The sequence below is a fragment of the Triplophysa dalaica genome, chromosome 6 (assembly GCF_015846415.1).
Source record: "Triplophysa dalaica isolate WHDGS20190420 chromosome 6, ASM1584641v1, whole genome shotgun sequence".
In the NCBI taxonomy this organism is placed as follows: domain Eukaryota; kingdom Metazoa; phylum Chordata; class Actinopteri; order Cypriniformes; family Nemacheilidae; genus Triplophysa; species Triplophysa dalaica.
This window is the reverse complement of record NC_079547.1, coordinates 20,972,697-20,999,889: the sequence shown is the minus strand read 5'-3', so window position 1 is coordinate 20,999,889 and position 27,193 is coordinate 20,972,697. Positions and strand designations below refer to the sequence as shown.

Here is a 27,193-nt window from a genome sequence, read left to right as displayed (position 1 = left end):
TTTTTGTGAAATTGACGTTAAATGAAAAACCAAGTGCTACAGTGAATTATTGACGGATTAACCTAGAGTGTCAATATTACAAGATTCAGAATGCCACCTTATGATTTTTATTTAAAAAGTAAGTTTCCCGTCATTCGACGAACCGTGTGTAGATACGCATGTAGGCTATGTAACCTGTAATTGTATGTTGTTGGTATAGATTCAAAAGGTTAGAGATTTAAAGGTGTGGTTTACCCAAAAATATAAATTCTGTTATCATTAATGCCCCCACATGTGGTTAAAAACCGGGTTGTGACACTTCTGTGGAAAACACAAGAAAATATAAAAAAAAACTCTTGGTGGTTTGGTGTCCATACAAATAAAGTCAAGGGGGCCAATACTGTTTGGTTTCCAACGTTCTTCAAAATATCTTTGTAGTAGAGTAGGCAGGGCGAGACCGTGGTTCGAGTCCGGTGAGTAATTGTGAATTAGCGCCAGCTGTGCGCACACCGGCCTCGAATCACGTAGGAGATGGGAGCATATAAAAGGAACGAGCGACCGGACCGTCGAAGAGAGAGGACCGGGCCCGAACTTATGTTATGTTTGTATTTATATTTATGTTCATGTTTTGTTCGCCGGCGGTCGTCCGTGAGGGGCCGCCGGCTGTTATATTTATTTATTAAATGTATGAAATGTCTTCCGGTTCCCGCCTCCTTCCTTCCCTTTTATTGAGATTTGTTACAGTGGTGCCGAAACCCGGGAGGAAGGAGAGACATGCTGTCGGAGAGTCCTCGCCGCCGAGTGGCCTCGCGGTGCCGGAGAGGTCGGGCAGCGCGGACGAAGGGGTCAAAACTTCGGTGGAACGGCGACCTTTGCTGCCGCGCCCCTGGGTCGAGGTGGGGTGGCTTTCGTCCAAGTGGGAGCGGGGGGGTTGCCGCCGTCCGCCAGAGGCCGGAGCCTGTGTCCGTCCCCCGAGGGGGAGGAGCAGGGGGCGGAAGTGCCGGGTGAGGCACCGCCTGCCAGAGGCCGGAGCCTGCGTCCGTCCGCCCAAGGGGGAGGAACAGGGGACGGGGAACCCGCCCCGACTCCCGGATAAAGGAGGAGCCACCGCCGGCCGCCAGGGGGCGGACGGTCGAGCCGTCCACCGAAGCCCCAGGGCCACCGCAAGGCACCGCGAAGGAGAGTACTCCGGCTGGTTGAGGAACGAGCGGCAGCATGTCGGGGAACCGGATTTTTTTTTTTCTTCCTCTCTCCCCTCTCTCTTTCCCGTCTCCGTTGTCTCGTCTCGTCGCTGCATACCCCCCACCCCACCCCCCCGAGGGAGGGGGAGGGAGCTTGCACAGTCGCGGGGGTACCCCCCGGCCTGTGAGGGGTGATGGGGGTATGTAGTAGAGTAGGCGGGGCGAGACCGTGGTTCGAGTCCGGTGAGTAATTGTGAATTAGCGCCAGCTGTGCGCACACCGGCCTCGAATCACGTAGGAGATGGGAGCATAAAAGGAACGAGCGACCGGACCGTCGAAGAGAGAGGACGGGCCCGAACTTATGTTATGTTTGTATTTATATTATGTTTTGTTCGCCGGCGGTCGTCCGTGAGGGGCCGCCGGCTGTTATATTACTTTATTAAATGTTTTAATGTCTGCCGGTTCCCGCCTCCTTCCTTCCCTTTTATTGAGATTTGTTACAATCTTCTTTTGTGTTTTACAGAAGAGAGCCAACTTTGCAACGACATGAGTGTGGGTAAATGAAGATTTTTATTTTTGGATAACCTATCCCATTAGCAGTAGCATCATCTTGCTGTACCGTTACCTGCACTTGGAGATGTGAAGCCCACATCTCAAACGATTTTTTAAGTACGTCATTAACAACTTGTTTGTTCAGTCTGGCTCTCTACACAGTTTGTGGACTGAATGTAAATGTGCTCCTCATTACCTTAATTTTTCAGGAGTGAGCGCAGTAGCCACTCCGATAAATAAACAAACGCTGTGTCTACAAAACAGGATAACTCTAAAAGACTCTGACAACTCTGTGTAATTGCAGTATGTGCGTGGCAAAGAGTTATGCAAATAAAACCATACAGGTTTTATGACCCTCAGCTCTTCCAACTCACCATCCAGACTGATATTAATGTCTTTCATTTAAGAAACAACGCATTTCACTGTGAAGATGTCAGGCCTGCCCCGCGGTCTGCATCCGTCACGTGAGTCGAGCCTTATAGATTTGAACACAAGAGACCATTAATCAGAGGCATTGGCTCTCCAGCGCCGAGACATTCATCCTGTTACAGCGAGCCGGGCGAGTGCAACTCTCTCAACTTCCTCTACGACTCAGTGTGTCACTGTGGTGTGGGACTTCCTTTTCGGTCATTAGGGGATGGCTCATTAATCTTTCCCAATGTTCTTAAGCACCTCTTCCTAATCCTGATGTTTACTTCTTTTGTTTTTCAGGGTTTTTTTTCTCGCCTCTGCAATTTGTCTTATCGGTCACATTGACTTTGTGTTAGAGGCCATGACTCTTGGTTGTTTGCTTGAGGGCTGCCCAGTTGCCATCATTAAAACCAAATCTCTTTGTCACAGAGCAAGAAGAAGGTTTTTATTACGATTAGCAGACGACTTGGCTGCCAACTTCCTTTTTTGCTGTTAATTTGTGAGGATGGATTATGTCGACACGTATTGACAGGAAGGCTTGCTGGGATATTAGTGTGTGTGCGGTAATTATGCAGCGTGCCGCTATTGTAGGTGGAGAGGATGTTAGCATCCCGCTCTCATATACTGTAATGTTGTCTACACCTAACTAGACTGCATTGCTAGACGCCCACCAATGTTTTTTTTAACATCGCTGATTTGGATTTCTTCAGTTTTTGCTTTTTCAAGAATTGAGTGACTCAGTGTGGTTAAGTGATTACAACAAACATCTAGTCTCCATTTGCGTTGCTATTATATAAATTGTTTGCATGCAAAACAATTGGGTCAGTCACAACAAAGGGTGCAGTTTGAAGAAAAAAGAAAGTGTTAAAAAGAATCAACGTTAGTTTCATATGGCAAGTCAGTTTCATGGTTTTTAAAGGTGCTGTGTGTACTTTTTGGAGGATCTATTGACAGAAATGCAATATAATATACATAACTATGTCTTCAGAGATGAATAAAGACCTTTCATATTGAAGCGTTATGTTTTTGTTATCTTAGAATGAGCTATTTCTATTTACATACATCGCGGGTCCCCTTGCATGAAATTTGCAACGTTGTTTCTACAGTAGCCCTTAACGGACATATAGCTCTACAGAGCACGTTTCGTAAATACGATATCTCCTTCGGCAAAGAAGTGAAAACGTGACAACATCTTATCCCTGCATGAGCTGCTGTAGCGCTTTGAAGGCGTGGAGTGAGACGTTTTTTGTAATTCGCGATCTTACCGCTAGGTGCCGCTTAATTTCATACTCTGGACCTTCAAGCTCACCAGGTAAACCGGGAAATGCCAAAACATCTACTTTAGTGTGATGAAATATTTTCAATTTCATCAGAATGCACGGCTTCTTTTTAAAATGTTGTGAATGTATGTGTCGGCAGGTGTAACTGCTTGTGCTAACCAACCAAACCTTGACCGTCTGGTTAGACTGCCCTGACATTTCATATAAGTTTTCAAATATTAAAAAAAAACTGCTTCACTATTGAGTTGTTTTAAATCAGAAATGAATGCTTTTTCATAATGAAGCAAGCTCGATTCAATTGCCTCTACGAATTTCACATAACAAAATAAAAAAATTAACATATATGCATTCATCTTTTACAGATCTGGAAAACTTCAAAACGCAGACGAGAAACGCTGTGAATGTGAGGGAAGGTCAAGGTGTCGTTTTGTTATGTGGCACGCCTTTGCATTCTGGAGGTAAGTCTGTGATATGCTGTATTGTGTTGCATTAAATGACATTAAAGGGGTTCTTTTTTTCTAGTTTGACACAAATGTAATATAAATCAAAGGGGTCCACATAATTTGTCTGTGAAGTTTCAGCTCAAAAAACACCACAGATCGTATGGTCACATAAAGCGAACGTGAAACAAGGTCTCATCTCTGAACACCAAACACATTGTTTTAAAGCACACCTGTTTCCCCTGGGGCCATTTGCGAAGCCCCTCTGGTCCCTGTTGGTCCGGTGACGAACGCATTCGAAAGAGTCATGTGTATCAGGAGTATCATGTCGCATGTTTACAAGCCAAAGACATTGCTTTCTTATAGTGAACGGACAATTGTGTCACAGTGACAATTTATCTACTTTTAAGTTGCCACGGGTCCCTGGGGTCTTACTTAAAAAATAACGGTACTTACAATGTCTTTATTTCCAGCTTTGCCTCGTTCAGTGTGGATGATTTCCATTGAAAACTAAATAAATCCATTGCTCTCTTGTCTCCCGTGAAACTGGGAACATTGTTCTGTTTGTCTGTTCAGCCAACAACAGTTTGTAAGCTTTGCTACTTTTGCAGTGGTGTTGGAACTTCACACATGCGGAAAAAAAATGGCGGTGGCGCAATGGGTGGACACATTCAGAACAAAGGGCGGAAATATTATAATAAGAACGGCTGCTTACGTCATTAAGAGAGCGATTTCTGAAGCGCTCCTTTTCTCAAAGGTTTGCCGAGATCGGCTCATATTAAAAAAGTTAATGATTTGTCTTTTTTATCACGTTTTTTGAGTTGACAGATGCATAAGAGGCCCGATTTTAGCATTTCAACATGGAAAAAGTCTGTTTTTCATGAAATCACCCCTTTAAATCTGGTACAGAATAAGCTAAATTAGTTTTCTGCAAATTTTTGGTTTACACTTTATGAACCTAGATGTGTGTCGAGTGTGTTCACACTGCTAGAACCAGAATTGGCGTCTATGCAAAATCATGGCATATTGAAGGTCATAGATGTCGCCGCCACATATGGGCTTGCAGCCTATTCAAGCTCAAAACCGAGGCCGTAACTCAACCAGCCGTAATTGGACAGAAGTCATTACACTCCAAGTGCAAACAGGAGTGATGCAGCGAGACACATCAATATCAATTAGAGGTCGCAACAATTACTGCGACAAATGAGATGTCTGAAATTAGTTGTGAATTTGTTTCTTAGGCTGGCAATTGTAGTTTGCTGAGATAAATCTGTAATTAAGCATTAGTTTAATTAGAGAAGCCAGAAGAGAAACGCATCGTACAAGGATACCTGTGCGTTTGGCCTTTGTGTCACCAGCAATTGAAAACGTGCTACAGTTGGGTGACTGACTACAAAGACATAAATAATTCAAAAGTGCTTCAAAAGGAGAAATGTAATCAATACAATTTGTTGTGTGCAAACATGGTTCTGAATCGCTAATGGTCGTTTTACTCGTGTGAGCATACCGGTTAGCTACAGAGCTTCTAAAGAACTCATTTACTATGGATTGCGGATCCACAGCTTTTGTTTGTTCGGCTTCAATTTGCGTTCTCATTTGAATCCCTTTCTTTTCAATCAGACCAGAATCTAGGGGCAAATGGATATAAGCAGCTGAAATCTCAACCCAATTAGTGGGAAATATGTTTTTTGGAAGAGTGCAGTTTCTGCTCGGAGAATGTAGTCAATTGTTTATCGTTGCGGATTCAGAGGAGAATGCTAAGCTTTGCACATTTCAAAGGCGATTTTGAAGTTGTTGTGTTTTGTTTCACTATTAGAAGCTTTAGAAAAAGAGCTAATGCTGCACAATACTTTACATTTTTCTACGCAGGTAATATTTAAAACTACGTTTTTATTTCCTAGGGCAATACTCATTACGTTCTAACTTTGGATCAAACTTTTTTGAAAAGGAAATTTCTCGCTCCACATCAGATCAAACTATCCTGTCAAACTAGGCACTGTGTAGTTGTCTGTTTAGATTGCTGAACTAAAAAATAAATTGGTTATTATTACCAACCTGTTTTATCAATCATAGTGGAAGCTATATTTTTTTCCCTTGTAATATTTGAAACATCTAAGCTACTTTTTTCCCAGGGCGATGCTGAATATGCTCTTTGTTGTAAAGTCGATAGCAGATGTTCAGCTTTTTGAAAAGCATCTTTTTGCGAGATCAAAATGACATGATATCAAAACCAACCATGATCTAGATGTGTATTCCGATTGCTGACTCAAAAACAAATGGGTTATTATTACCAACCTGTTTTATCATTATGCAGGAAGCTACGGTATATTGTTTTACACTTGTAATATTGTAGGCATCAAGCTGAATTATTTTTCCCAGGGCAATGCTGAATAAGCTCTATGTTGCAAAATGGAAAGTAGGTGATCAAACTTTTTGAAAAGCAATATTTCTTATTTCTTTGTTTCTCATTATAAGTCTGTCAGATCAAAATGTCATGATGTCAAACCACCCATGATCTACATTATTTCTATGACACTATTGGTTTATTGGCCAACGAGGGCTGTGGATAAAATTGACAAGTCGCTGGCTGTGTTGTACCCTACCTGTCTAAAAGGTTTCAGACAATCATGGCTTTCACAGTCTCCCTCGCTTTAGTCTGTTGAATTCTGTAAAATTTCAGCATACATATAAATCTATGCCCCGCTGTGCCTTTTCAGAAAGGATTGAATGAAGCCCTGCTCTTCAAAATTTTCTTTTGTTGCAAATACATATTTTTTGTGATTTATTTATCGAAGAAAGAATGAGTGGTACCCGTCTGAAGCATTCAGAGCCAGACGTGTCCTAATAACTCTGATCTTGTCTAGGATTTTTTTCAAGCTGTGGGCTATCCGTTCAGCCGTTTAAGTGCTCTTCATTTTGTGAAAATGTCATAATATGTATAGCAAGTGTGTTGCGTATCACAAAGGACATGGTATGGCATGCACCCTGCTGTGTTGGAATAAAGATTGGCTCATTTTCCTTCTGTGAAGAGCACAATTGTTAGACATCCTCATAAAAATGTAGATATCAATACGAGCAACAAGAAATCATCCCTTTTTAAGTTATGAGTTTTGTTTTTGACTGTATGTTTTTTGGAAACATCATTTTAAATGTGCCTCTTTCTCCTTGGATTTTGTTTTTTTAAGCAAACCAAACCCTTACTCTGAAATTCCCATCCAATCTTTTTGGACATTTGATGGTCTTTAGTGGGCAACTGGCCTGCCACAGTGTACCCAAAGCCTTTGTCCGAACACTTGGCGTCTGAAAATATCCAACATCCAGAGTTGCTTCATCTGCACAAGCCTATTTTTTTTCCTGACTGTCCCCCCACCCTGTGTACTACAGATGACACGCTAATGCACTATGGCAGGGCCTTTGGTTGTCCCTGGTTCAGCCCTTTCCAGTAAGGGGTAGCCAGGCATGAATGACGCTAGAGGAGAAGCCCTCGTTCCCAGCCACGATGAGCCAGACAGGGCATGTGTCATAAGAGCTCCAGCGAGGCGCTTTAATCTAGTTTGTTTCGCTCTCTTTCCTACCGCCTTTCAAAGAAAGAGATGCTCTGCAAGTAAGTCTTACCTAAGGAGGTCAGCCCCAAGGGATGAGAGTGGTGTTACACAGACACATCGTCACCGCTTGCAGTTTGAGGTTATAGTTTACCGAAAAAAGTGACTCAACACCTTTTTAAAAGCATAAGCGTATGTGTCAGGAGTTAATGCTCTGTTTGTGTTGCTTTTCTAGAGCTTACCTTCACCTGGGTCTTCAACGAGTACCCTAACTTCGTCCAGCAAGACAGCCGGCGCTTTGTATCCCAAGAGACGGGGAATTTGTATATAGCTAAAGTGGAACCGTCAGACGTGGGGAATTACACCTGCGTGGTCAACAACACTATTACAAGGGATAGAGTATTCAGTTCACCGACGCCTTTAGTGCTGAGAAATGATGGTAAGAGTGGCATACAGTCATCAAGTTTGACACACATATACTTAACTCTTTTCCAGACTTTGACAGATTTTTCCGCCATTTATGTGACGTTCCCTGGCAGTGACATACATTGTTGACAATCTATGTCTTCTTGAAGGGGCCCTGGTAGGCATCTTCTAAAATGGAACAGCATTCATGGATACAAAAGCGTCAAATACTCTGTTTATATAACCGTTCTGAATCCAGTCTAGACAAAGTCTTCGACAATTTTTTCAGCTTTTTGCGCAAAATGTTTTTTTAAGTACCCAGGTTTAAAGTCAGCTGCAGAAGCATCTTCAACTACAATATAGAAAACAAATAAACTGCAAATTTAGTTTAAAATAACGTAAAACACATTTTACTTACAAACCTTTTCATTTTTTTATGTTATTTCCTTGTACCCAAACTGCTGGAATATTAACTTTTATGTTTACAGTGATTGCTTTTTGTTCGAGAGATTGCACATCAACTTTTAAAACATATTCAAATAGCTAAAGCGGTTTCAAAATATAGCCTTTAGAAATGGACTTTGTTTTCAGAGTTATTTATAGTATGTGTACTTTTGATCACAAAGCAGAACACACTTGTTGTGTTAAACTAAGTGCTATAAAAACGCTTAAAATATCATTTTAAAAGTTGATGCAGCTAACATTTTAAACTTCAGCAAATCCAGTGGTTTGGTCTTACTTTAAAGCTCTCATTTTCGTTTGGACAGACGGGGTGTCAGTCAGGCCATTTAAAAGAATGGTACACAAGAGTGCTGCACAAATGACTTCACCTTTATGTTAAAGACCCATATACGAGAATATATCATATGGGTCAAAGGCACAAGTGGCATTTTTATAAGAGGTCTATTCGTAAATGTCAAGGACGATTTTAATGCCATTCTGTTGGAAGCTAAACGGGCTCTTTTAAAAAACGGTAACCTATACCCCTCACAGCGCCTCAAGAGCGCACATTTCCATTTGAGATGGATCCTGTTTTTATTATGTCTTCCATAAATCTTTAATAACATGTCTCTGTATTTTAAGCTCCACCGTTTATTGACAGGTCTTTGTGTTTTGCCGTTTGTTGTTGTTTCGCTTGTGTTCTGGACTACAAAGCGTGTATATCATAAATCATAGATGACGAAGCTGTTTGCATCTGTGTATTGTCTGCCCACGGTAGGAGCAATGGGAGAGTACGAGCCCAAAATAGAGCTTCATTTTCCCGACACCATCCCAGCTGCTAAAGGATCGACACTGAAGCTGGAATGCTTTGCTTTGGGAAAGTAAGTATGATGCAACACCTCCCGGTTGAGACAAATAACTTCTTATTATTCTTTCTTACCAGTCTGTCATGAAACCTGGGGTTTGTATTATTTTATGAAAGGTAGATTTATTTTTGTGTCAATGTGAAATGATCTTGTTGTCAGTTCTCTTTATGTAAGTGAGAGACTGTGACTGTCACTGTGCATTAGATGAGTCAGTTTCTGCACCTGTCACAAAAATGTATAGAAATGTTTGATTTTGTTCTTAATTCAGGCTCCTTTTTCTGCTTTAGTGTCTTAATGCACGGAATTTTCAACAAACCTGTCACCACATAGAGTTGTTTTTATCGAGTAAATGTTGATTGATGACACAAGTTATGACAGATATTTACTTTAGTAGACGGTTGTTCAAAAACATCGGAAAAGAGTGTTAAAATATATTGTATATGCAATTTTAGTAATTATAAGTTACATTATATGACTTTGAAAGGATCTATATTTTTTTTTACAAGAAAACATAGTGGTGAACTGTGAAAAAGGTTTGTATCATTATGTTCCAACATTTCAAGAGATTCTGTCATTATTTATTCACCCTCATATTACCAGCGTTCTTCAAAATATTTTTTGTATTCTGCAGAAGAAAGAAATATAGGTTTGAAATCAAATGAAGGTGGGTAAATAATGAAAACATTTTCATTTTTGGGTGAATCTCTTTAAAATTTTAGCTATGTTGCATAGTACTATTGTATTAATGAAGTATCTAAATAATTGTAGTCTTTTGTTTTATGAATAAGTGCATAAGAGTTTATCCTCGCTTAGTTATAACATGGTATATTAATACACAGAAATTGTGCTCAGCACTTCAGGTTCGCTCTTAATGCGGTTTACAGTCTGTCAAGGAGGATTTTTAGGAAAGGCTTTTGACTATAATGTCCTGGTTTGCAGGGAGCAGTGACCCAAAAGATTTACTCCTTAAATGGTGTGAAATTGGAGCTGGAAGCTTCTTTTCAAAGCAGGGCAGAAGGCCCGTTGCTTAGAAAGAGGCAAAAAACAGGTTTTCAAAGAGCTGGAGATGATAGCTTTTCAGATTATACAAGAAGCACATCACCTCAGATCCAAACATGAATCAGATCTATTCAGACTCACATTTCCCTAATAGGTACCTATAAAGAAGTGGAGAGAAATTGATTCATTTTACGGTAGCTAAATGTTTCCTTAAGCTACAACTCTGGAATTTTGCTTTGGAATTTGTCACAGATGGAATTTGGTGAGGTGGGAAAGTGCGTTTCTAATGAGATCCGTGTTTTAAGGGTAGTTTTCTTGTTCCGCAGTCCAGTTCCTAAGATCAGCTGGAGAAAAACCAGCGACGCCCCGTTCCCAAGCAAAGTCAAACTGAAGAATTCCAACGCTATTCTGGAGATTCCCAATTTTCAGCAGGAGGATACTGGGACGTATGAGTGTATAGCAGAAAACAGTCGGGGCAAGAATGCGGCACGGGGTCGAGTGTCTTTCCATGGTAGGTTGATTGTTTTTTAATGCATTTTAATTTAATACCTCTTTGATTTCCACTCATAATCATGACTGCCATTTTAACTTTGAGACAATTATTAATATCATCAAATGTCAGTTGTTTTGGATAATCTGAAAAGAAGTACAATAAAAGGAATTGTTAAAAATTTTAATAATGTCATTGAGGAGCTAATAAGATCCTGTTTTAGCCACATTTTAATTTTGAACATTTATTCTTAAATAAATTTGGATAATTATTGATTTTATTAATTTAGAAAAAAGAGAATAGCATTTTAATGACATGTTTCATGGTATTTATCGCATCTAAATTCGCATACAATTTTTTTTTAACCTCTGTGTCATAGTTCAAAGTGAGGACATGTCATAAACATGCTATGACTGTTGTGTCCTTGGGAGACGTGACATTTGATCATTTACGTGATCACATGTTTACAGCACCACTGTCTAGAAGGTCATGGTAACATTCTTTGAAAACAATTACTAAAACAGCTTCCATTGTCATATTCAGAATTTTACAGTATACAGTTTTTACCCTTTATAAAACGTAAAACCTATATGTAAAGGATATTAAAGTCCTTTTAAAACTTCACTTATGGTAATAATTGTATAAAGCATTTTTTGTTCGTGGGACACAATACAAATCAGTAATGATGTCTTGTAGAGTCATTTAAAACTTTGCCATGTCAGAGTAGATTTTCTGTTTCGCTGTTTGATTTGCAAAATGCTGCAACGTGAAAAACACTCGATTAGTGTTGGCATTAAAGGATTCTCTGCCTTTTGAAATTAGATTTTTGGAAGGGAACGCAATTATGTGATTTTGTTAATTGAACTCAAGATTTGGTACACAGGCACTGGAGGGTCTGCCAGGCAACAGGATAATAAGCTTTTAGAAAGAGGTTGAGGATTTGTAGCATGGAACTGAACATGTGCCCTGAGTGTGATAGAATTGACATATTCAACATGCGTCTCACTTCAGTGCTTAAATTCATATTCATTTGGCTCTCGTGAAATAGGTTGGCTATTCTTTGTTTTCGTCTGAGCGGCAAGCATCTTGTCAACATTTTTCTGACTAGCGAGTGGGTGCATAGCCAATCCTTGCGAGATGGACAAATTTTTGTGAAACGTTGCATTAGTGGTGGGTGGCCTGTACACACCAACTATTATAACTATAAAGAATACTGTAACAATATTAAGGGTCTAATAGAACATCGATATGGATCGATGCCATGTTATAATTTCTAACAATACAATGCACCGATGCCACACATTAAATATCAATATGTGGCATCATTATTTTGACACTGTTGTTATTTTGTTGTTGTAAAGGTTGAATTTAGGACAGAGAGTGTGCAAACAAGTTTAATAAAACGTTCAATTTACATATTTTGGTTGCATTTGTGAGTTATCAAAATGTAACTGCTTCTGTAAACTAGGCAAGTAATATCAAAATACAATACAGCAAATATTGCATCATTGGTGGAGACTCTATATCGTAGACTATCGTGATAACCTGTCCGATTTACACCCTTTTTTAAAAGCAGTAGTTCTACACAATTTGGTCATCATTTACTCTGTAACCCAACTATACAAAAAAATAGGATTTTTTTCCATGGTAAATCAGGTATGGGCTTAAGGACTCATAGAGCCAGGTTTGACATTGTTGAGTGTTGACGTTGAACCTGCTGTCATGCATCTTAAGGGATATTTGAATGTACGTCACACAAATGAGTTGAAAACTGCAGTGGATCGCTAAGCTGTCATACGGCATCAGAACACATGAGTCATGGACTACTTTTATGGTGCTTGTTTATCAAAGTTCCCTCTAAAGAGCCCTATTCTATTTCATTCGATTGAAAAAATGACCCAGCAAGCAGACAAGCATCTCCTTACAGAATGAAAATATAGCATTCGGTTTTAGATTAGCATAGAAGTGAGTGAATGATGATAGTGTGCTGTTCCTTTAATTTCGTCTGTCGCCACAATTGAATTCATTAGCCTTGGGTAACGTGAGTGGTTTTGAAATGCAATTGTAACATCCAATTTATGAGTATTCTTGAATCTGTCTATCATCCTTTGTTTAATATGACATACTTCTGCATCTGTTTCCTCAGCAACACCTCTTTGGCTGCAGGCGGTGACGGACACGGCATTGTCCATTGAGGAGAATCTGCTTTGGGAGTGCAAAGCCAATGGGAAACCAAAGCCCTCCTACAGCTGGCTGAAGAACGGAGAGACTCTCATGTCTGAGGTACCTCGAGGCTATAGCAGGAGCCTAATGAGACCAAAACATTATCTGCTTTGAGTTCAAGGTCAACAAACAAACAGCCTATCAGAGACCGCCGTAAAATCTCATGCATGAGTTTAAAACGCCATTACTTGAAAATAATAAGACCAAAATGAGTTTTATTAGTCTTGAATGAGATCAGAGACAACAACTGTTTAAGAGAGGCTCCCATGACATCGGTTGAGTTAAAAGGCTTTAGAGAGACTCCATTAGATGTGACCTGCATTCAGACAGAGCAAGCTTATACCTTCACCCCGACCTTCCATCCCACATCACGTCAATCTCTGCTTGTAACTCTTTGTGCTGAGTTCAGCCCTTAAGAAAAGCCGATAAGCTTAATGTCCACCATGCCATTAGCAGAACCATCAGCTCAACACTTCTCTACCTGTCTCGCACGCTTTTCCGACTGGGTGCCCATGCCAAATGAACTGCCCATTAGTATTTCGCTGCTGTTTTCAACATTTCTTTTCTGTTCAGTGAAGCGTTGGGTCAGCGTTTTACTTTTCCTCTCTAATAACCTTCACTCTCTTCTAAAACCCTTTTTTAACACTTTTCTAGCCATTTTAGAGTAAGGCGGTACTGCAACAAAATGTGTGCATGCACCTCTGGGCTGTGGATAGTTTGTGTATTGAAAGAATTGTGAAAGCCTTGTCTTCATAATTTGTGTACAGTGTTATATTAAAACGGCTTAGGCTGCCACCTTTAAAACCGTGTAAAATCACAATATTAAAGGGTGAATATTTTTTATTGGACAGAGCATTTGATTGGAAATTTATAGTGCAAGATGATAAAAAAAGCTTTGGTTTGAATAGAAAAATAAGTGGAAAAAATCCCAGAAATTGGTGAATATTGAAGAATAATACAATCAGTGATTTGCTAATGCTGTGATGCAATAATGCTTTTAGTTTGAAAAATCAACTTTAACTATAAATACATAAAATATATTTTTATATTTAATAATATGTAGTATAAATGTTATTTAAAGGTTTAAATTTAATATAACCAAATTTGACTGTTTGAAATGGAAGTACTAAATTATATTGGATGGTATTTCCATTAAAGTATTTCTATTACAATACTCACTTTTTAAGCGGACGCACACAACTGGACCGAAGTTAAAGGAGTATGTCACTTTCAATTTTTGTGATAATTTACATGTCATCCAAGATATTTATGTATTTGGTTTCTTTAGTCGAAAAGAAATTGAGGTTTTTGATGAAAACATTCCACGACTTTTCTCCATATAGTGGACTTCACTGGAGTCCAAACATTTGAGGTCAAAATTATAGTTTCAGTGCCGCTTCAAAGGGCTTTAAACGATACCAGGCAATAAATAAGGGTCTTTTCTAACAAAAAGATTGGTCATTTTCTAAACAAATTTAAATGTATATGCTTTATAAACACAAATGCTCGCCTTGCTCTGTTGTGCGCGTTCAGGACTTCATGTAATACGTAATTGGAGTCCATTTGAAGTCCACTATATGGAGAAAAATCTTGGAATGTTTTCAACAAATACCTCAATTTCTTTTCGACTAAAGAAGCAGATACATAAATATCTTGGATGACATGGGAGTGAGTAAATTATCACGAAAATCTATTTTGAAAGTGAACTACTCCTTTAAAGTCCGGTCTGTGTTTGGTTATTATATAACTATTTATTTGGATTATCATTTATATTGATTTAAAACTATATTCATATTTTATTGTATATAAATGGTATTAAATTAAATTCTACTGTCTTCCGGAAGTTACGTTTGGGCCACATTGTTTTGATTGGACCTAACGAAGTTTTAAGCAACGTTAAATCTCATGCCCCAGAATAAAATTGCTGTTCTTCATATGTGCCAGAAACCTACCTAGCAACATACTAAAAACCACCCAGAACAATTCTTTTCACTCAAGTCTACTTTTGTTTTTTGACGTTTGCTTGTTTGTGTTTACAGGGCCGATCGCAGATAGAGAACGGCGCCCTCTCCATCGTCTCGCTGAATCTTTCGGATGGTGGGATGTACCAGTGCGTGGCTGAGAACAAGCACGGGATCATTTATTCCAGCGCTGAACTGCTGGTGCTCGGTACGGCCGCTCTTTTTTTCCTGCCTGCTCTCCATACTTCATTTGAATGATAAAACTTTTATTGTCTAGTCAGAGCCCAGGCTCAAATTGCTGAGCCCCATCGCTCAAAAGGTTACTCTGGGCGGCATTGAAAACGTCCGTCTGATTGAGTGCTTCATTCCGAACTCATTTTTCCGCCAATATTGATTCTGATACTTCAGGATGTCTGCACGTCCTGAATTCATTCATTCGTTTTAATCATGACACATTGGTTGGTACTGTGCATACAGGCCAGCGTCTAATAAATGGCTTCTTTGGAAGACACAGAATGCTGTAAAATGTAAGTTTGGTTGAAGATAAATGGCCCGGAAGAAGCCACTGGAAGCGGGTAGCTCTATTTGTTAAATCCTTTCGACTTCTCTAAAAGGATTTTCTCGTCTTCTGCCAGAGGCTGTTTGAACGTCAGTCGCTGTTCATCACAGATTTCGTCGAGCCTTTGAGTGCGAGTCTAAGCCAAATCTTTCTTTCGCACACAGCCTCTCCTCCCAGTTTTTCCCAGAATCCTTTGAGCCGTGTGCTTAAGGCCCGCACTGGTAGTGATGTTACTTTAGACTGCAGGCCACGTGCGTCGCCCAGAGCCATTAGCCTGTGGAAAAGAGGAAGTGAGGTACTGCAAAGAAATGAAAGGTACCGTCTCAACTACGACTTTTTCCATTCACCGCTTTGACCACGTAACTATTTTGTGAAGTTGAATTTTTTTTATCCATTTAAGGATTTCTCTCTTCGCCAACGGGACACTTAAGATTGCCAACGTAACTAAGCGAGATGGGGGTAGTTACACATGCGTTGCGAAAAACCAGTTTGGCACCGGAAGCACAACCGGAAAACTGGTGATCACCGGTAAGTACTTGATTGTCGGAACCGTGGCTTAGCGGTTAGCACATGTGTCACCATTGCTGAATTGTGGTGCTCAGGTGAGCAATATGGGTTAGAATCTGTTGAATAAACATTGTCCAAACCACAATCATCATTTTCTATTCCAAATCCACTGCTCTTGAATAAAAATTTGGCAAAACAGAAACTTAGAAACTATTTAGTAAAATACATTTTTTGAACACTCTTTTGATTGATTTTGACTTTTTTTTAAATGAAGGGTTCTTGAGTCTTTTCTGATGGAAAACAGCATAATTCTGCAGGCAAGACATGAAACGATGCAGTTGACTCTTTAAATACTGCATTCTTGATCATTAAACTATAAATAGTTTTGAAAGACATGTCACTTGTCTCTTATCGTGCCACATCACTTCAGCTACTTCACAAAATGCATTAGCCATCTGACAGCTCTGTTCTGTCAAATTTCCATTGTCGTTCGTTCAGCCTTTCAAGTGCAAAAAATCACACGCTTTAAGATTTGTTTTATATAATCGAGCCACTACTGAGGAGCATTGCACAATACTTATACACTACTTCAAGACAAATAGCTTTTATCAGTGTCAAAAAAAAATATGAGATCTCTTCAAACTCACATTAGGAGAGCTGTCTGTAAAACAGAGGTATTCGTTTTTTCTCGAAGGTTTTTTATAGCACGCTTGCCCTCTTGCTTCGATCCTACACACACATCCGTTTATCCTATTACTCATAGTTAAGGTCATTCTTGATTGCCGTGGCCATTATCAGTGCGGACTGTCATCTCATTACACTGCAGAACAATGTTATTTCTCACTTTTATTGTTCATTATATTGTAAAGCGGTTTAATCTGCAGTATTTTTTATGTGAATCATTAGATGCTTATTAGCTTTGTAGTGTATTGTTGAGAATGTGTAGGTGCATATACGTTGTTTTTCATTCTTGCGTTTTTCACTCATTACGTATTTTTTTCACGCACCGACAGTTGACCCCCTTAATGTAATTTAATTGGAATGACCTTTCTTTTACAAAGTGGCCCCACCTGTTTTAGCTCCACCAATTCATTTTGCTCTTATTAAACATCTCACATTAAGGTCTCCCTAAATTATCGGGGGTTCAGTATGGAATGACAGAAGCTAAAAATCCAAATGTGTAGTACCTTGAAATTATGATTATTTATTACAGCAATGAACCACTTTGGTTTTCGACTCCTGCAAAATGTCTGGTGGTTTTGGCTGCCTACCTTGAAAGAAAGAGCCTTTTGAACGACACAGTTTGTTTTTACATCGTTATATTGTATATATTGATATGAAGAGCTCCTTTCCAAAATGCTATAAATCCATTTTAATAGTAATAATAAAAATGACATTTTTTATACCTAGACCCATACATTTGGTTAATATTCAATTTGTCCTGTTAAAATGGTCTGTTGGCTCAGTCTAAACAATGATTGTTAAAAGAAACAACAATATTGTCGAATATAAATTCAAAGTTTTTTATTTTTACAAACCGCTACAAATCCATCCTTTTTTTCAAAAAAATGTTGGTTTATTTCTTTTATAAAACAATCAAACATGAGAACATGCAAAATATGACATCAGGGTCTCATACTTTAAATTAATAAAAAATCAAATAAATGCAAATGCATGAAATAAATAACAGCCAAATAAAATAAGTAGTAACAAACTAAATAGTAAAATAAAATAAATATTCTCAATTTCAAGTTTCAATATTTTCCACCATATACAACAAATAATTTAAAAATAACATGCATACAAATACCACTAACGAATGAATTCTGATTGGTCGAGAGGACATAACGCAATAGGCTCAACAGGTTTAGCACTTATAGTGTTTTGGAAAGAAACTGCATCTTGCAGAACATTTTAAACAAGGAAATATAGTGATTTGGCATGAAACATTGATGGAGCAGTGAATAGGTTTAGTACACAGCAAAATGGCATGTCAAACTAATTTTTTTTTATTTGGCGTTTTTTTTTTTTTTTTAAAGAGCTCTTCATAAGTGGCGGAGTTGGAGTTTTTCACATGGGGTGTCCTGGGGGTGGCCAAGGCAACTTCAGGGGGTCCATAGACCATGATAGAAAGTCAGTGTGTAATAGTGATGCGCGGATGATCCGCGGGACGGGTGTGTCGGATAATAAAAAAATACATTTTGATTAATTGTGGGTGGATGATATCATATACAAAATTTACAAAATTTCTCAAAACAAATACGACTTTGTTTTAAATGCATTTTAAAGCAAGCGCTAATTTGCAGTCATTTAAAAGAAATGCGCGCGTGGTGGCGGTAGAGGACGGTCTATTTCTTAAAGCAGATATGGGGGCAAAACAGATCCGACAGAACTTTAAAAAGGGAGAAATAAAAAAAAACAAAAGGTAGGAAAGAAAAGTACCGTGTGGGAGCGTTTTAGCGAAGTGGTTAACAAGGATGAATCAAGTGCTGGGTATGTAATATGCAACGGCTGTGAGGCACTGTATGTATATGAAAGTCATAAGACTGGTACCTCTTATATGGTACATCATGTGTGTGCTAAATCGAAAGATTAGATTTAAGCATTTACAGACAAAGACAGTGCTATAAAATTTGCTGAGTAATTAAAGTGATGATCGGATTAGGGTCAGGTGCGGATATCTATATCAGAGAAAATTATACGTGCGGACGGGTGCATAATTTATTTGAAGCAGCAGATGCGGGTGACATTTTAGCTTATCTGCGCATAGGTGTAACCCTAACCTGACATCAAAAGAGAAATGTATGAATGTTTGTAGTCCAATTATTTGCACGATCACAGAGGGTCTTTACACTTGAATTGTCTTCCAAAGATTTATCCGGCTGTGTTGTCATTTTAACAGAGCCCACGAGGATCAGCCAGGGTCCTAGCAGCACAGAGATCACTGTGGGCGAGAGCATCGTGCTGCCCTGTCAGGTGACCGCTGATCCAGCCCTGGACGTGGCCTTCTCTTGGGCCTTCAACGGTCAGCCTATTGATTTTAATCAAGACGCGGACCACTTTGAAAGAGTTGGAGGGGTGAGTATTGAATTGTGTGTTTAGGCCCTTATTGCAACCTCAGCACCCTCGTCCCACACCACCATTTCCAACAGTGAAATATTTTCAGGGAAAGTAATGCTGGAAATGTAACTCTAAAGAAGATATTTTGAAGATTGTTGGTAACCGAACAACGCTGTCCCCGATTTACTTTCATTGTAAGGACACAAAACCACTCAAATATTTTTCAAAATGTCTTTGGTGTTTTACAAAAGAAATAGTCATATACAGGTTTTGAACAACATGAAGTTGATTTAATGATGACAGAATTTTTATTTTGGGGTGAATTATCCTTTTAAAGGTACAAAAACACACTGAAGGTTGTGTGCTTGGGTTTTTAATCTACTTGTTGTTTTGTTGGACTAGAAGCAATTTAAACCAAATTGTCCCCCTTAAAGAGATTTATATGGCCATTATACAGTATTTTGAAACGGTTTTATTTTTGCTTTCTTGTTCTGGGTCATTTATTCATTTGACCTACATTGAATGTGAGTGATTCAACGTGTATCCCAAACAGAATCTCTCTACAGGATGAAGCAAGAAAACAGGCCGCATCAATTAAAAGTCTTGTTCCTATTTTACCCTTACAGCTCCACAGGACATTGTTTCATCTCGGGGGAGACAATTTCTTGTGCAGCACGACTCAAATAAATTGAAATCCTGCCTTGAAAAAGGTTTTGTGTTTTGCAGAACGTGCATTCGATTTTTCAGTTATGAAGTTTTTTGTGTGTTGAAAAATAGTTGAAGCAAAACAGGTTTTAATAAGTACAGTGTTCATTCAGGGACCGTTTTGAGATGTAAAACCTACATACAGAAGGTTCGGAATGAATTGGAAGGATGTCTGGGTATTGTCATGTGATGTTGGTCATGTAAAGTTCATACATGAGGATCTTTCTCAAAGGCCATTACTAATGACATTGACATATGCAGATGGGGGTTATAATGAGATGGTTTTCGCAGATCCACATTTCCTCTGCTCCTGAAGATTACCACCTTCTGTCTCAACAGCCTCTGATGGATTCATTACCATAATTAAACATCAAACCCTCTGCGGTCTTTCCATTCAATCCACAAATGCTGATTTTCAATGGCCGGTTGGGCTCTCGAGTGCTTTGAGTACGGTTACAGGGATAGTGTAGAAGGATTTCTTAAAGAATTAGTTCACCCAATATGAAAATTCTCCCATATTTTACTCACATTCATGACATCCGTTTATAACTTTCTATCTTCAGCTGATGACAAACAATCATTTTAAGATGTCTTCTTTTATAGTGCTCAAGGCTCCATTTACTTTTATTAATAAAGTAATCCAAATAGCTTAAAATAATAAAGACTCCAGTAGCTTAAAACACGCTTGTGAGAGACATAGCCTTATTTAGCTAAATTGAACATGTAAACAGATCAGAAGTTGATAACTTATCATCTGTTATATGACGAAACACGCAACTGGTCGCAAGACGCGACAACAAATAAAATTTAAAATGATCGTGGTATCAGAGTTTATTTGATACTCGCTAAGTTTGCTTTTTACATTTTAAAAAGTTTGGATAAAGTTATTTAGATTACTTTAAGGATGTATATGGGCAGTTGACAAATAAACCATGAAATTTAGAAAAAATAACAATGAAGATTAATTTCTCTTAGGCTATTTAATTTTATGAATGTAAATATTATTAATATAAATGTTAATATATTTTTAGGAGTTTGTTTTCTACATTTTTGCTTTGTCGTACCATAGGACCTGTGTATGATATATTTGTCAACCCCCATGTGCTTTTTGGTGTTTTAACATCTAGAGCTTTTAAAGAAAACAGCATGATGGCATTACAATATAAATGTATTAGTTTGTATTTAACCGAAGAAAGGAAGTCATAAAAAGCTGGAATGACACGAGGGTGAGTAAATTATTATTAATTACTTATGACTATTATTAGAGATGCACCGATATATCGGCCAATAATCGGTATCGGCCGGTAGTGTTAACAAATATTACAGTTGAAAAACAACTGATGATCAGGGCCGATATATACTGTCAATTAAAAAAGTACAGGAAAATGCCAAATTTGTGCTCTATATATAGAAAATGTTAAGAAACATCACAAGTTGGATGTGCATTATTAATGATTATTATATAAATTAAGTTAAGAAATATGTATTGTACCATTAGAATCGGTTTCGTTGGAGAAATGTAGTATCGGTCTCTGATTAATCTATAAATCCAAAGCACAGAGGATAATTTGAGGCTAGGATTCGTTTTTCTAGTTTTGGCAGATATAAAGTGAGTGGTACATGCAAATGTAAATTCCATGTAGGCCTATACTCAGTTTAGATATTTGTTTTCTCCCACTTGATTCCTGATAACACACTTTGGTATTATATCTTGCAGTATATGTTGTATGGAAAAAAACATATTCTCTAAGGCTTTAGTGTGCTGTGTGTTTTATTTAGATCAATATTAGCACCCACTGACTTATGTAATTGTGGAATAATTAGCATCGTCTTGCCAATTAGCCAGTGTGTGTTACTGCGTTCCTGTGTGGCACAGAGAGTTGGATCCGAACGAATCCCAGAGGCTAGTTACTGAGAATGTTTATTTAGCTCCTTCCCATCTCTCAGAGCACAGCCGCCATCTCCAGTATTCCAGAAAAGGCAAAATTCAGCACAGGTTTCCAACACGAAACATCGGTATGCCTACCTCAGCTTTATTTTCGTGCTTACAAAATATGCATCAAAATAATAAATACTAGAGTACTAGACACACATTTCTTGTCAAAACAGGCCTCGTGCCACTCTGCCTACATTCAGTTGAATGGAACCCAAATCTCATTATATACAAATCATTTTTTTCGGATGACAGTGTGAACAGGAAAAAGTCACTTTTGCAATTCTTACCTGGACCACATTCATGCAAAAAGTGGCAATTCAAGTTTTAAAGCATAAATTTTATAGGTTATTTTATAACATTAATGTGTTTATAATGAATGTATTTATACATTATACACACATATAAATGTATTTATGAATAGAATGTTGCTACAGCTTGAGAAAAAACAACGTATTGACAATATGCGTTGATCTTTGGATGCTCTGTTTTGTCTCCATTATTTCAACAGAGCTTTTCCGGCGACCTTATGATTCGAAACATCCAGCTTAACCACGGAGGGAAATACGTTTGCCTCATCGACACAGATGTCGAGAGTCTGTCCACTGATGCAATATTGGTTGTTAAAGGTAGGAACAAATTGTCTGTCGGTTTATATGTCCACACGCGCAACATTTGCCTTCTGAGCCCCGCATTATATTTATTTATAACCGTCGCACTTCCACACTAAACAGCGTCCCGCTAGGTGTGTATTTTAATGAAAGGGGGCGTCTAATGTAGCAAGAGTTCAGATAGTGCTAAATGTGTCATTTTGGGATGGTTTATGGTGCCACCTCTTCACTGCGGTGTTTAAGAGAGTCGCATTGCTATTCACAGCCAATACACAACACGGTTCTGTCCCAGGTGTTCGAATAGCAGCTTGTTTATCATAGAAGATGTCTTTAATTGGCTCATTTACACATCGGCTTAGCAGCACGACGCGTCCCAGAATGCCATGCAATTGAAGAGAAAACATTTATATGGGACAGAAATGTGAATCATTTAGTTTGTATGTGTGTGTACTGTATACAAAGGTTCACACAAACTCTGCTGCGATGCTTATAGCAACATGCAAAAGCACAAACCAGTTGTCATGTAAAACACACACGCACGCACACTCTTGAACAAATAACCTTTCTCTTTTAAAAATGTAACTTTTGAGCAGATGCACAGACTGATAAAACACTCTTAATGAAATTAATTCAGTTCTTTACTGGATGTGATTGAGTCAGGTCCCCCCAGTCCACCAGATTTGGTCGTGGTAGAAGAAGTCACGGATAGCACAGCCCAGCTGTCATGGAGCCCAGGACAGGACAATGGAAGTCCCATTACAGGATACGTCATCCAGGGCAGGACTCCCTTTACCGTGGGCTGGCAAGCCATTGACACGGGTACACTATTTATTTATTTATTTATTTATTTATACATTTTAATGTCAAAATTGAAAGCATTTAAATGCACTCAGTCTGTCTTTTAAGAAAACAAAATGTATGTTATAAATATTTATTCCAGCACTTTCAACTGTTCCTGAAAGCCTTAACAAAATACAACGTAACTGTTGAATTATGTAAAATATTGTAATAATAACTTAATCAAAGGGGTCATATGGTGCGAATACGTGTTTTTCTGTGTCTTTGGCGTGTTATAAGATGCTAATGCATGCATTAGACATGATAAATTAAAATGTCGGAACAAAAGATGCATTCTATCTATAAGCGAATGCTCACCAAGAACTGCCTGAAACGCCTCCTGTAACCACACAACCACAAATCTACATCATTTCGTGGTATGATTTGTCTATTACCGCCCAAATGTATATGCAAGAAAGGTGGGCATACCTGTCAGTAAAAATTGCTTTGGAACGTGATGTCTAGTGAACAAATTTCCATAATTCACTCACCCTCGAAACCTGTATGACTCTCTTCTACCAAACGCAAAAGAAGATATTATGAAGAATGTTGGCAACCAAACCTCATTGAAGCCTATTGTATTGAAAAGCACAACACCACATTTCTCCAAATATCTTCTTTTGTGCTTCACAGAAGAAAAAGTCATACAGGTTTTGAACGACATGAGGGTAATTTAATGACAAGAGAATTTTTATTTTGTGGTGAACTATCCCTTTAAATGTTTCATTTTTACCGTCTTGTCTACAGTTCCTGAGCTGATCAATGGGAACACTCTGACTGCGACAGTTGTGGGTTTGAACGCCTGGGTGGAATATGAGTTCAGAGTTCTGGCCAGTAATGGTGTTGGGATGGGAGAGCCAAGTCCACCATCCACCAAGATCAGAACTGAGGACGCTAGTGAGTTCTGCACTTATTTCAATGAATCTTCAAGTCTTTTTAACAAGGACACTACGAATATGCACACACACAGACCACACTCGCTCTCTTTCATCTTTCTTCTCTTTAAGTCCACGTAAAACACGCCCACATTAAAAAATGTTATCCTCAATAATTCTGAGATACTTTTTAAAACCGAAAGAACCTCTGTGAAGTTCCTTTCACAAGACTTAGCTCAAGCTTTAAGCGGCACTTTGACCTCCAACTTCCAAAATCTTCACTGGCAGAGGCACGGAAGACGTTGCTAGGTGACAAGAAAGTGAAAAATGATGAAATGATATGTTATTTGAATTGACAACAACCATTTGCTGTCGCTTTGAAAGGTTAACGACAAAGCGGAAAAAAGAGAGCTCAACCGATGCGTAATGCAACGCTAGTGCTTTACTGCATAGAAAGTCAAGTGAAAGGACCTTAAGAGGCTCTCAAAAAATGGAAACAAAATGTTAACATAAACAAGAAATTTAAAGAAATCCGCTAATCAGAATAGTCAAGTACTCTGATTGAACTGTTTAGTACACATTCTCTTTCTGGGATTTCGTCTGTAGTTCCTGACACAGCACCCACTGAAGTTGGAGGTGGAGGAGGAACCAAGTCGGAATTAGTGATAACGTGGGAGGTAAGTCATTTGTCAGATTTTACCGCTCCCTCAGCTGGCCTGGTCTAAATGCCGGCGCTTAATTCTGTCGAATGAAATGTAGCCATTTTATGATCAGCACTAAGACCCTCCACGCGCCCGCCGGACTCCAGGCTTTATTTCCTCTCCTCCAAACGGAAGTCTGCTCACGGCCAGTGTTGCTTTGAAGTTTATTTCAGCCACAAATAGGCTTCAGTCCGACCGTGAGGAGTTCAGGGCGAAGTTTTCTTTTTCTTTTTTGAGCATAAAAAAAGGTTGAGGATGATTCACTGAATTTTGAAGTGTTTATGTTATTTGTTTGTTGTAAGCTGATGCATCTTGGCTTTGCTTACAGTTATGTTTTATAGTTACATCAGAGCCTTTTTAAGTCCATAGAAAGATTTACAGTATTTAAAGTCAACTTTATGTAATCGAGAAACTACTATCTAAAATAATTTTGGCTTAAGTTGCGCTGTTGTTTCTCCCCATTTTTTATGTACAGGTAACTGCAAATCATTTTAATTGATTTCTACTACAACCCTGTTGGGTCAGTTGGTATGTTGGCCTCAATGTGTTTTAATATCACTATAGTTTTGTGTTCCACTCTCAGCCTGTTCCAGAGGAGTTGCAGAACGGAGAGGGCTTCGGTTACATCATCGCCTTCCGTCCAGTGGGCACGGTCACTTGGACCCGCGCCTTGATCTCAGCGCCTAGCCTCACCCGTTATGTTTTCCGCAATGACACCATCCCGCCTTTCTCACCCTTCAATGTCAAAGTGGGAGCGTTCAACAACCGAGGGGAAGGGCCGTTCAGCTCCATAACAACCGTGTTCTCGGCAGAGGAAGGTACAGATGGATTTATCTACATCATTACACACAATCACAACCGCCTACATGCGGAATCCAGGCTGCCAAATACAAAACCATCAGTATGTATAGACCATTTTACAAGTTGTAAACAACAATGGTTCTTTTTTAACAGAAAACAGTTCTTTTGGACTAGCATTGTTTACGTCTTGCAAAATGATCATATGATAATGGAGAGATAACCATAAATTAATGAGTTATAACCAAGTGGTGTGGGGGTGAAAGTTTAATAATAGTGCTGGGCAACGTTTCATTTTTTTAATCGCATTAATCTCATGACTTTTCTGTGATTAATTGTGATTAATCGCATTGTTAAGCGTAACATTTAGTAGTGAATTCAAAAGTAGTGTTATTTTTTTGAAAAAGATTTGGTTTGCAAACACTTTAAACAAATAATGTGCTTTTTTACAACAGTGTGTCTTTTACATAGTAGCAGTTAACTATTTTTAACAAAAAATATATATTTTAAGTCTCAATTTAAAGATTAAGGGGCACCTTCACTCATAGGGCTTAATCCTAGTTCCAGACTAACCAGAATGTTAGAGGTGTCTTGATCGAAAACATATTGCATTGACAATTCTTAAAAAATATTACAGTAATGTTTTTTGTTTTTTTATGGTACATAAAAAAAAACTAATTAAACTAAGGCCTAGTCCTGATTTAAACTAATCCTTGTGTGGGAAACCGCCCCATAACGTCATCAAATTATATATAAAACTAAAGTATTCACTAACTAAACTATCTTGCCATTGCCAGGGCATTAAAATTCTGTGTACGTTAGTTTGCTATAGAAAATCAAGCTATAATAATTATTGATTTTATTGCTTATACATAAACTCTCTTTCAGAGTACTTACTCTGTACCTTCCTCTGCCGGTCTGGGTGATATATATATTGCGATTCACGATAATTATACATGTCTAAATCGTATCTGAAATGTGTTTTATCCACATCTCTTCCTTGAACTAGCGTTACCGCTCTTTGATCAGAAGGAAGTACTGCTCGGTCTGAAATCACAGCGAGATTAAGTTGTTTATGACGTGCATTTGAAAAAGCAACACTCGTCAAACACCATCACTATAAATATACTTTATTATCATGAAAAGGTTTGACGAATATCGATAAAATATAACCATTGGCATTTCCTGCAACTAATCGTTTCCCATATTCAGAGTTTCTGCAAAAGATCGCCCTCTGGATTTCGAATGTGGCGGCATTTGACTGTAATTCATTGAAAAACTGAGAGCATAACAATCGCACGATATGTCGCCCAGACTGTATTAATAGTGCATTTAAAGTGCATTTTAAAAACTAAATTATTGTATGCTACTCTTGTCTTTATCTTAACAATTCTTAAAAGGAGAACACAATTCCTTTAATATGAGTGAGGGTTTTGGGCCCGTCCTTTGTTGTTTGATGAACATTATAAACAGAAATCTTTATTATGCTGCTGCCCCTTTAAGAGCGCTCTATACAGATATACGTGGCTATTGTATTGTGACGCATCCGTTTTGTTTCCCAGCTGTTAATGTTCAGGAAACGGACTACTTTTAAATGGACCCTTGCTAATATGGGAATTGTTTACATAATTCTGTGTTTATCTGTCCGTTTTAAATAAGAAGACGTGAAAGAGAACTCAGTTTAGTAGTTTGCGCTCAGACTCTCTAGGTGGACATGTTTAAAGCATTTTAGCATTTTGGTATATGGCAAGCTATTGATTTCCTTCCGCTTTATCATTAATAGCATTAAATGTGTCTCTTACACCCTCGTTTGTTACGTCTTTCTGGGGTGAGGGTA

At 38.5% G+C, this 27,193-nt stretch overlaps 1 protein-coding gene across 1 annotated transcript in view; it reads left to right on the top strand.

The window, feature by feature from the left end:
- Positions 1-27,193, top strand: part of cntn3b (contactin 3b) — a 55,674-nt gene that overhangs the window by 18,176 nt on the left and 10,305 nt on the right. The window contains exons 5-18 of the mRNA XM_056751423.1: positions 3,766-3,861; positions 7,621-7,824; positions 9,010-9,112; positions 10,423-10,607; positions 12,733-12,869; positions 14,849-14,978; positions 15,494-15,644; positions 15,730-15,857; positions 18,739-18,914; positions 22,046-22,163; positions 22,806-22,964; positions 23,730-23,879; positions 24,464-24,534; positions 25,142-25,376. Of these exons, the coding sequence (XP_056607401.1) occupies positions 3,766-3,861; positions 7,621-7,824; positions 9,010-9,112; positions 10,423-10,607; positions 12,733-12,869; positions 14,849-14,978; positions 15,494-15,644; positions 15,730-15,857; positions 18,739-18,914; positions 22,046-22,163; positions 22,806-22,964; positions 23,730-23,879; positions 24,464-24,534; positions 25,142-25,376 (2,043 nt within the window). The remainder of the gene's footprint in view (positions 1-3,765; positions 3,862-7,620; positions 7,825-9,009; positions 9,113-10,422; positions 10,608-12,732; positions 12,870-14,848; positions 14,979-15,493; positions 15,645-15,729; positions 15,858-18,738; positions 18,915-22,045; positions 22,164-22,805; positions 22,965-23,729; positions 23,880-24,463; positions 24,535-25,141; positions 25,377-27,193) is intronic.